We start from the raw sequence: 11,663 nt of genomic DNA, 5'->3' as shown, positions 1-11,663 counted from the left end.
CTGATACGCTCAATAATCTTCGTGTCTGGGAATTTTGGTGGCCAGCGGAAAAGTTTAAACTCAGAAGAGTGTTTCTGGTGCCTCTCACTAGCAATTCTGGACGTGTGGGGTGTCGCATTGTCCCGCTGGAATTGCCCCAATCCGTCGGAATGCACAATGGACATGAATGGATGCTTGTTATCAGACAGGATGCTTACGTACGCGTCACCTGTCAGAGTCGTATCTAGATGTATCAAGGGTTCAAACTGCACACACCCCACTCCATTACAGAGCCTCCACCAGCTTCAACTGTCCATGGATTCATGAGGTTGTCTCCATACCAGTACAGTTCCATCCACACTTGTCCGACCAGGCAACACGTTTCTAGTCATCAACAATCCAGCGCCACTGTTGACGCGCCCAGGTTAGGCGTAAAGCTTTGTGTCGTGCAGTCATCAAGGGTGCACGAGTGGGCCTTCGGCTTCGGAAGCTGATATCGATTATGTTTTTTTGGACGGTTCGCGTGCTGACGCTTGTCGATGGTGCTGCACTGAAATCTGCAGTAATGTGAGGAAGAGTTGCGCTTCTGTCACGCTGATCGATTCTCTTCAGTTGTCGTTGGCCCCGTTCTTGCAGGATGTTTTTCCGGCCGCAGCCACGTCGGAGATTTGATGTTTTACCGGATTTCCAATATTCACGGTACACTAGTGAAATAGTCGTAGCGGAAAATCCGCGCCTCATAGCTACCTCGGAGATGCTGTGTTCCATCGCTCGTGAGTCGACTATAGCAGCCCGCAGCTCGTGGTCGTGCGGTAGCGTTCTCGCTTCCCACGCCCGGGTTCCCGGGTTCGATTCCCGACGGGGTCAGGGATTTTCTCTGCCTCCTGATGACTGGGTGTTGTGTGCTGTCCTTAGGTTAGTTAGGTTTAAGTAGTTCTAAGTTCTAGGGGACTGATGACTTCAGGAGTTAAGTCCCATAGTGCTCAGAGCCTACTCGACTATAGCAACCCGTTCAAACTCACTTAATTCTTGATAACCTGCCATCGTATACCGACAGTAACCGATCTAACAACTGCGCCAGACACTTGTTGCCTTATATGGGCGTTGCCGAACGCAGCGCCGTATTCTGCCTGTTTATATATCTCTGCATTTGAATACGCACGCTTATACGAGTTTCTTTGGCGCTTAAATGTATACCTAGTTTACAAAAGGTTATACATTTGCGTCTTAAAATATAAAAAAGTTTTTGTGATTATAGAGTTTTACACTTGCAAACTACGAAATCACAAAAACTTTTTTTGTGTTTTAGAACACAAATGTAAAACCTGCAAAGAAGTCAACGCTACCATCTGACGATGAGCTGAAGCCCTAAACTAGTAGTGGAAAAACAAATTAAAAAAGCTTGTGCCTGATTGCAGCATTTCCTAAAGTGTAATAAACGTAGTCGCCAAGACCACTCTGCACGTCTTTTCCCCTTTAATTCTGTACTTCGAAATTCTGTAACCAAATAACTTTCCCTGCCCAGTACGCACCTTACCAATGGCATACGAACTTCGATGCATTAAATACAAATACTGTATGAGAATTATGGTCAGTACTAGGGTCCATGTTGTAAGTACTATTTAATTTTACGCATCGTAGTCGCCACTATGTTTTATAATTGTATCCGCTCAGATATAATTATTGTTAGTATATTTACTTACCCGGTAGCCCACTGCACCACTTTTTCACAGCGGATAAAGTTTAAATAAATGTCATTTATTTATTTGAGCAAGAGTATTTGAATGTCATCCAACAGTTCACAGCTGCAGTCTACTAAACGCAGGAGTTATCGATTTCTTCTGTTACGTATACGTTCACTGAAAGAACTGTACGAAAGACGGTCATTACAACAAAAACGACGGCGTCATATACGGCGACAACGATAAAGAACTAAAAGAAAGCAGTTTTCAGAATTAAATTTCCACTCTGCAGCGGCATGTGCGCTGATATGAAACTTTCTGGCAGATTAAAACTGTGTGCCTGACCTAGACTGGAACTCGGGACCTTTGGCTTTCGCAGGCAAGTGTTGGAAGTATCCCCCAGGCTGTGGCAAAGTCATGTCTCCGCAACATCCTTTCTTCCAGGAGTGCTAGTTCTGCAAGTTTCATGGGAGAACTTCTGTGAAGTTTGGAAGGTAGGAGACGAGGTACTGGCGGACGTACAGCTGTGAGGAGGGGTCGTGAGTCGTGCTTGGGTAGCTCAGCTGGTAGAGCACTTGCCCGCGAAAGGCAAAGGTCCCGAGTTCGAGTCTCGGTCCAGCACACAGTTTTAATCTGCCAGAAAGTTTCAAAAGAAAGCAATTGTATATTTTTCTTCCCTGCTAGGGAATCATAGTTTATGGCAAATTAAGCAAACCTTTCAATGACACATGCAACTTATACCCTTAAAAATTGAATTACATATACGCGGTTCAGAAACTACATTCTTCCATCGGTTACTAGTAACCCAAGTACAACAAATCATATAAAACATCAACTGTCTGCAATTACAACACGAGGTTCATCTCATCAATGACATGTACGTGCGTATAACGCAGGCACAATATCAGACAAGTAATTACCTAAAACTACTGAATTTTTGAAGGGGAGGTACGGTGAACCGTGTCTTATTTAAGTTTTAGGAGTTAAAGGCTTTCCGTCGGTCCCCTAAATATTTTCGAGTGAATGCTGGAGTGATTCCTTCACGACATCCAGTGTGAGTTCGCTCTTGTTCACCGCTGAAATACGTTGCTGCTATCTCAAGACCTGTCTGTGTGCAGACGGAGCGTTAAACGTGAACAGCGCACGCTGGAGTAAGTCTGATCGCCCCTTCATCACTGTCAAGATCTCTTAATGCAGGTCTAATGTTACAGTTTTCCTATCCATTGTGAGGCTTTTAATTCTGCAGAGTGCTGCCATCAGCCAAGTGGAACGCTTCGGAACGGCTTGACCAGAACCACAGCTGCGAAACAACTTCGCAGCACGACTCTCCATTTAACTTTACTGTGAAGCAACTCTATTGACGTGAATACATGAAGCGTAAAAGCAAACCAAAAACCACAAAAAGTAACTGCATTCGCTGATAGATTAAATTTATTTAGCCATATCTCTTTACAAAAACACTACTCTAGCGAACAAGACTCCATATGAGAACACAATTCCTTTGTTGATATTATAATTACATTCAAAGGGTGGTAGTTAAACAGCGAGCATTACAAAGAATTATCAGTGTACAACTTCAGACACTTTTATTTTTATTTTATACACCACTACGCATTTCGATTACCTTACCGATATCTTCAGGTGGATGACGGTATTTTTACGTGACTGAACTTGTTTGTGACATAAACAAGTGTTTTCTGTTTAGCAGTAAGCACTATGGTAGGGGAGTTGTGTGTCGTCTTTCACTAGTGGAAACAAAGAGTCCATCATGGACAACATACTTGTTAATGAGTATTAACTCTGCCATTGCAAAGAAGAATGTAAAGGAAAAGGTGGCACATCTGCTAAAGTAGGACTCCTTAATTTTCTAGGAGCGATAAAAAATGCAAAAGAAGTTCTATAAGACTGATTTGTCTGGTATTTCAGGCTCTCCCTCCCAAATACGATTCAGTAAATACACAAGAAATACACAGAGCAATATAGTATTTAGTGAAAACAATTAACGATATGTCAGCGACACTATTCCTGATCACACAGCATCATTAGATAGTATGGATCACGTGTAGCTGAAGAAGAACTTTTCGAAGTATTTATTATTGCTGTAGGTTTAGTCTAGGCACTTCAGGTCATGCCTAAACTATAGTAACGATAATGAATGACAGAATGTAGTGATGCAAACTTAAGAATAACGAAAGGTACTTTAAAAATGGAATGGGATTGAAGGAACGAAATTATCACGCTAGAAGTACTGGAGCAGGAACAAAAGAGAACGGTCATATAAAGTGCCAAAGGTGAAACAGGACATTGGTATTCTAGTGGATAAAATAGATGGAAGACAGGAGACGGATAGGTTACACTAAAAGCAAATCAATAAAAAAACAAATCGGATAGGTGAAAGTAAATATATATAGTGAGGTCAAAATGCATTCGAATTGGAAAATTATTAAGTGTGACACGAATGAAACTACCTTAGTTAATGCATTTTGCAAAAGATACTTGAAGTCTGCTGTTGACGTCGATGAACCAATGTATGTGATTTAAAGAAAAAAAGAAAAGCAATTTCAGCATTCGCTGTAGCTCTGCCAGTGTGTGGTGAAGATGTGAATACACCTGATACTTCAACTTGCTCCCGAAGTAGCTCATATTAATTTCACGGCTTATAGCAAAATAGCTCTGAGCTTACGGAACACATGATTCTGGTTACGCTCGCTACTAGTCAGCACCCATTATATTTTGCTTCCTTTATCCTAACTGATACCGAATCCACGTGTCTGACTCTGCGTGGAGGCGGAATTTGGTTCGGTTTGTGAACATAATTTTTTGTATGCCCCTCCCTTCTCCCTCCTCCGTGGCTGGGTTCACCCACGCTCTAGTCCATAACGTTCAGATGCTTTTGTTAGACTCAGATAGTGGTCGAATGATTTCAAATGCTACACGTAAATGTTTAGGTAAGAACATAAACTGATGATGTATATTTATACTTCTAGAAAAAATACTGAACATTGCAGAAAGTCTTGTTCCCTTTTATCATATTATTTTTTTTAAAAGTTTCTATGGGACCAAACTGATGAGATCATCGGTCCCTAGGCCTACACGCTACATAATCTAACTTAGACTTAGGCTGAGGACAACACACTCACGCACGCCGGAGGGAGGACTCGAACCTCGGGGCGAGCCGTGGCAAGGCGCCTTGGACCGCACGGCTACCCCACGCGGCGATATTATTCTATCATAGACCTGCCTTGCTATAGTCTTCCCATCCCGTTATGGTGGCTAAATGTTGATAATGAAACATACGGAGTAGACTGGTTTTAGCAATCAAGTAGCAACACTGAGTAACAGAATCTTCAATAATGATTCAATAAGGTGTTCACAAGTGATTCTAGACTAACACACACATTAGTATAGGAAGATTGAAGGTATCAAAGCATTCTTTACTGCTTCAATGTGGATTTGCAGTGGATCTATACAGGACTGTTTTACAAGATTTTAATAGTATAATATTTCTCTATGTTAAAAATTGGGTGTACAAGGTTGTCCTGTTTGTATCTGTTACCCAATAGATACTGGGTACGTTCTTGCTGTTTAGGTAATATTTTTTTCGCGTATGTCGCTAGTACACTGTAGAACACAACATTAACTCTGTTTTCGCGGAACACTCATCTTACGTGTTATCTTTTACACAATTGTTCACCAGTATTTTATGCTCTTTGATGAAGATAGTTTTTGTCTTATGATATTCTTGTATGCCTAAAACCGTTTCACTAACTAAATTAGTACTGCAGAACACCCACAGTTTATGTTTTCAGTGATACAAGTGAAATTGCTTTACCAAACTGCAACTGAAGAGTCGATTAAAGACTTATATCGACATAGTGTGCAGTTGTTCAAGGAAATGTCGTGAGTCTTTATAGTATAAAGGTTGCGTGGTCAGCGGCAACTTGCTACAGAGTAATTGCATTTTCCTGAAATATGATGCAGTGCTCCTTCGGACATGCATGCACGCATGTGTGTGTCTGGCCGTGCGGCCCGCTGCGACAGCCAGATGGTGAGGCGATCACTCGCCATGAGCGGAAAATGCGGTTTCCAGTCCTCCCGCTCCGGCAGAAATTTTCATTGTCGTTACTCCATTATACAGCTGATGGTTGCCCATATTCGCAACTGCGAATACATTTCATGTAATTGCATTTACTTTGATTTCTTAGCTCCCAGTTATCTTTGTATCTGTATTGCACTGAAATTATATACATAGCAGTCCAAATGACGACGGTACGCAGTGTGTGTCTTGTTTGGAAACAAACTTGTTCCATTTGTTCAAGGTACCGACAGTAATGTCCGCTTTGGTCTTCGCCGTCAAGCCTGCATTCAGTGCTGCTCGGTTCTGTCTCGGCTTTGTTTTTACGGCAGCGTTAGCTTTGCCGTAATAGTGATACACTTCAGTGTGGATGGGGTTGCTGACGGAGAGTTGGCCGACACGCTCCTCGTGTGTGGGTTTACTGAATTCAATTTAAGGCTGGCACAATTGTGCTATTTTGAGCTGTACCGCAGCGACAGCAACCACGTCACTCCACTTTTGCATCTGAGGGTACTGCATCTACATCTACATCAGCACTCCGGACTGCACTGATGGTGTGTGGCGGAGGCTACTTCTGGTACCACTAAATGATCCCCCCAGTCCCTGCCCACGCACGAATGGCACGTGGGAAGAATGATTGTCGGTAAGATGCTGTCTTACCTCCAGTTTCTCGAATCTTCTCGCTGTGCTCATTTCTCGAGAAAGTCGTTGTATTACTCTGTGTTCTACTTTATGGTGACTGCACGTTACAAGGGTTTTCACTGTTCTGAAGTTATTTTCACAAAAACAAAAAAAAGGCAGTTGGTGGACTAAATCGATTAGATCATAACGACGTCATTAGTCTGTATCGAACCAGGGATCCCTTATACCAGAATACGGTGATGAGCCAAAACATTATGACCAGCTGCTTGATAGCTTGTTTGTCTGCCTTTGGGACGAAATACCTCACTGATTCTACATATCAGGGATCTCACAGTTTGTTGGTAGGTTTGTGGAGGGAGGTATGTGGCATTTGATGTCAAAGCACAGATCATGTAATTCGCGCAACCAAAGCGCCACTAATCTGCGTACGGAGTCATGACGCCCGGTAGCTTCCCAGATTGGTTCCACAGGATTTAACATCAGGCTAATTTGGACTCCGAGACATTAACTTGAGTTCATTATAACGCTCTTCAAACCACTGTAGCATGGCTGCGACTCCGAGACAAGGGCAATTACACTGATAATTGGTGACATCGTCGTCAGGGAAGAAATCAAGCATGAGGGGATGCAGGTGGTTCGCAGCTGTCAGGCATGTCTTCGATTACAACCAGCGGTCCCATGCAGGCGCAGGAGGACGTCTCCCACAGAAAAGTACTACTCCCGCCAGGCTGCGTCTGTGGCGCGCTGCATGTTTCGAGCCACCCACCGTTCACCTGGATGACGGCTTTTGTGGAGGCGGCCACCGACCTGGTGTAGGGAGAATGTGGTCCACTCCAACAGCCGACAAGATTCCATTGATCGTCGGTCGAATCTCGACGGTTCCCTGCTCACTGCAATCGTAATTGACGATGCCGCTTGGGTCAACACGTGAACACGTAGGGGCCGCCTGCTGCGCAGCTCCAACAGTGTACGATGAACGTTGCACTCCGAAACACTTGTGCCCTATGTGCACCAGCGCTGTGCTCTTTCGGTGGAGATGCCACACATCACCATCTCTCCTATTTTACAGGGCAGACCAGTCTCCGAAGTGTCGTTGATGTCCAACCAATTACCGCTTAATGGTAGTTTCACTGTCCTTGTACCTCTTTCTTTAGATACTCGTTCACAGGATCCGCGCAATAATAATGTGCCCTCTGTCAGTTCGCTTGCCTGAACGGATTCCTCCATTCGCAGCCGTTACCTTCGCTAGGGTGCTCCCCCGCCCGTGTCGGCTCCGCCTACATACTTCTGCACGTGCTCGCCAAGTCACCAGGAGGCATCCAACGTCGAGGTTGGCTGTGCTCATAATGTACTGGCTTATCACCGTACTCAAAAAATATCTCGGCACAGCATCCAAAATTTGGTCCGTGCATCTCTGGTTCAGCCTCTATAAATCTTCGTTTAATTCTTTAGCTCTGGCAGCAGCCGTGTTTGCAGAATAAATTATGGAAAATCATGTCCGCCTATTGCGCATAACAACCGTTGTTAATAATTGCCCAAATACGTTTCAGTAATTTCACACACTTCTCATTTTATACATTGTTCGGTTCTGCAGGATCCTCTTTACGTTATCACGTAGTTAGTCCTCTGCAACGTTATTCTGAAAGTATCCGTTCTCATCTGAATGTCCCTGTGTCGCGAAAATACACACAGGTATACGATATATGGGTTTGAGGATCTCCACTCGAGTTACCTTTTGCTTGTTACAATACAGAATGTTTCAGTTGCTGATATATGTCTAGTCCTGGAGATGATGACACAGTTACATAAAGCGGCTCACACAGAACCCAACGCTGCAGAAAATAAAAACTGAACAATACTGTCCACCGAAGACTGCACAGCTGAAACGTGATTCGACATTTAGAAGCAGTTGAACTTCCTGGTAGATTAAAGATGTTTGCTGGCCTCAGACTCGAACTCGGCCCTTTGCCTTTCGATGCCCCGCCGACTGAGCTGCCCAAATACAACTCACGACCTGTCCTCGCAGCTTTACTTACTTCGAAACATCACAGAAGTTCTCCTGCGGAACTTGAAGGACTAACACTGGTGAAAGAAAGGCTACTGCGAAGGTACGGCTTGGCCACAGCCTGGAGGATGTTTAGAATGGATTTTTATTCTGAGGCACCAGAGTGTGTACTAATATGAAAGTACAGTTGTTTGCATAATAGGCAGGCCTGCATTGCCATAATTCACTATATGTATTCTTGTTGCTCAATGGACGTTATGTTTTACTTCATGTGAAATGCTGATCGCGTAATGTAATACTAATTTGAGGCTGCATTTATTTCATGCACTAACTGTTGCTTAAACAACGACCAGCGTGCCTGGCAGACAGTGCTGACGGCCACGTTCGTGTCTGTGTTTGCGCGCGCAGGCGGGCGTGGAGATGGGCTACGAGCACCGCGACATCAACGGCGAGCGGCAGACGGGCTTCGCGCTCTTCCAGTTCACGATGCGGCGCGGCTACCGCTGCTCGGCGGCCAAGGCGTTCCTGCGGCCGGCGCGCCTGCGGCCCAACCTGCACGTGGCGCTGCACGCGCACGTCACGCGCATCCTCGTGGACCCTGCCACGCGGCGCGCCTACGGCGTCGAGTTCCTGCGCGACGGCGTCCGACACACCGTGCTCGCCAGGAAGGAGGTAAATAAATAAACGCCGTGGGACCAGGGCCTCCAGTAGGGGAGGCCGTCCGCCGGGTGCAAGTCTTTCGATCTGACGCCACTTCGGCGACTTGACTGTCGATGGGGATGAAATGATGACGATTAGGACAACACGACGCCCACTCCCTGAGGGGAGAGAATCTCCGACCCAAACGGGAATCGAACCCGGCCCTTAGGATTGGCATTCGGTCGTGCTCACCACTCAACTACTGGGGACGGACAGGAAGGAGGTGGGCGCCACCATCTGCTCGACACTTTAATTTTTTTAGCTCATCGTCAGTCTTCTGACTGGTTTGACCCGTCTCTCCGCGACTTCCTCTCTTGTGCCATCTTCTTCATCTCTCACTACCACTTCCAACCAACGTCTTCCAATTACTTGTCGGATATATACAAATCTCAGTCTTCTACCTTGCCAGGCGAGAAGGTGAGTCAGATCCGAGTCGAATCCGCGCACCGGGTTAACTGCAGTAACTTACACTCCGGACAGTCTGATTGTGATTTTTAGGCGGTTTCGCACGCTCATTTAAGCAAATACTGGGCTAGTCACCACTTTCCACCTCAGAAAATACGGTACACAAACAATGAAAATGCGTATCACACAAAGGACAAAGTTAACACAATTCATAGGCAGATGGAGAACACACTTTCCTCCCTCAGGTGACTAATGTCTGCGGCCACAGGAAGGGCAGCCGCACAGAAACTTAAATTAAAAATAGATGTGCCAAAACTTGAGTACAGAGGACGCTGTATTAGATGCGATAAACGCTAACGAAAATAAGAATTCCAATCCCTGATTCTCCTATACTTTACAGTTCCCTCCAGTGCGATGAAAGACATTCTCTCACGTCGTAAGACGTGTCATAGCATCCTGCCCCTTTTTCTAGTCAATCTCTAACGGTGTGGTTGTCTACTGTGACCTGTGTAGTCGCCAACGTAAGTTAGACAACAATGTCAATATTATTATTGCTTTTTCTAATCAACATCAGTCTAAACTTAGTTTGCACGCCAGCCATTTTTCGATCCCTTTTTACTGAAATACATCCTTCACTCAATTACAATTCATCCTAGTATTCAGCCGAAACCGCACATGACAATGGGTAGAAAGCTCAGCATTGTATGCAGTTCAAACTAAACTCCGTCCGAAACAGGCCTCGGAAGGCCCAACGCTACCGACAGGCCGCCGTGTCATCCTCAGCCCACAGGCGTCACTAGATGCAGAAATGGAGGGGCATGTCGTCACCACACCGCTCTCCTGCACGTATGTCACTTTACGAGACCAGAGCCGCCACTTCTCAATCAAGTAGCTCCTCAGTTTGCCTCAAAAGGGCTGAGTGCACCCCGCTTGCCAACAGCGCTCGGCAGACCGGGTGGTATGCAGTTCAAAGGTATATATTTTTTCGCGAATTAGCTGATACATTACTGGAGGAGCACGCGCTATCATCCTGCACTACAGGCCCCACACGAACTTGTAGTATCTGTCTGGCACTAGCACACCACACACCGCCTGCATTCGTCCGCCTGGAAAGCCAGTGACTCACCGCCTTCACAGTGCCCGTATGTGAGGGGAGGCAATGACGCACATAAGACAAGCCACCTGATATGTTTGAAGTCTTTTCCAGATGTTTCTTTCTTCACCGACACTGCGGAGAAACTTTTCATTCCTTATCAGCTCGGCCTACATACTTTTGAAATTTTTTTTTTTTTTTTACTATTGAGTCTTCAGTCCTCTGACTGGTCTGATACGTCTCGCCACGGATTCCTCTCCTGCGCCAACCTCTGCGTGTCGGAGTAGTAGTACCTGCAAACGATGCCCTCACTTATCTGCTGAATGTATTCCAATCTCTGTCTTCCTTTACAGTTCTTACCTTCTGTACCTCCATTTAGTACCACAGAGGTCATTTCCTGATGCCTCAACACATGTCCTACCATTCTGTCCCTTCTTCTTGTCAGTGTTCTCCATATACTCGCATTCCTTTCCTCCCCATTCTCCGGAGAACCTCTTCATTCTTGGTCTTGTCCGTCCACCTAATTTTCATCATTCTTCTGTGGCACCATATCTCAAATGCTTCGAATGTTTTCTGTTCCGGTTTTCCCACTGTCCATGTTTCACTGCCGTTCAGTACTGTATCCAAATGCACATTCTCAGAAATTTCTTCCTCAAATTAAGGGCTCCGTTTGCTACTAGAAGACTTATCTCGGCCAAGAATGCCCTCTTTTCCAGAGCTAATGCCAGTTAGCAGAACTCCTCAATTTCATCTACTATGTCACCATCAGTCATGACGTTAAGTTTCTCGCTGTTGTCATTACTATTATTGCTCATTACTTTCGTCTTTCTTCGATTTACTCTCAATCCATATTTTATACTGATTAGACTGTTCATTCTATTCATTCAGTAGATCCTGTAATTCTTCTTCACTTTCACTAAAGATAACATGGTCATCAACGAATCTTATCACTGATATCCTTTCACCTAGAATTTCAATTCCACCCTTGAACATTTCGTTTATTTCTGTCATTGCTCTTCGATGTACAGACTGAACAGTGAGGTCGAAAGGCTACATCCTTGACTTACATCCTTTTTAATCCGA

The 11,663-nt window shown here is 44.9% G+C and overlaps 1 protein-coding gene across 1 annotated transcript in view; it reads left to right on the top strand.

Moving 5' to 3' along the window:
• LOC124545960 (glucose dehydrogenase [FAD, quinone]) overlaps window positions 1-11,663 on the top strand; it is an 82,721-nt gene that overhangs the window by 44,843 nt on the left and 26,215 nt on the right. The window contains exon 4 of the mRNA XM_047124925.1: window positions 8,792-9,055. Coding sequence (XP_046980881.1) covers window positions 8,792-9,055 — 264 coding nt within the window. The remainder of the gene's footprint in view (window positions 1-8,791; window positions 9,056-11,663) is intronic.

This window comes from Schistocerca americana, chromosome 8 (assembly GCF_021461395.2).
Source record: "Schistocerca americana isolate TAMUIC-IGC-003095 chromosome 8, iqSchAmer2.1, whole genome shotgun sequence".
In the NCBI taxonomy this organism is placed as follows: domain Eukaryota; kingdom Metazoa; phylum Arthropoda; class Insecta; order Orthoptera; family Acrididae; genus Schistocerca; species Schistocerca americana.
The sequence above is the reverse complement of the archived record's forward strand: the minus strand, read 5'-3'. Positions and strand labels throughout refer to the sequence as shown.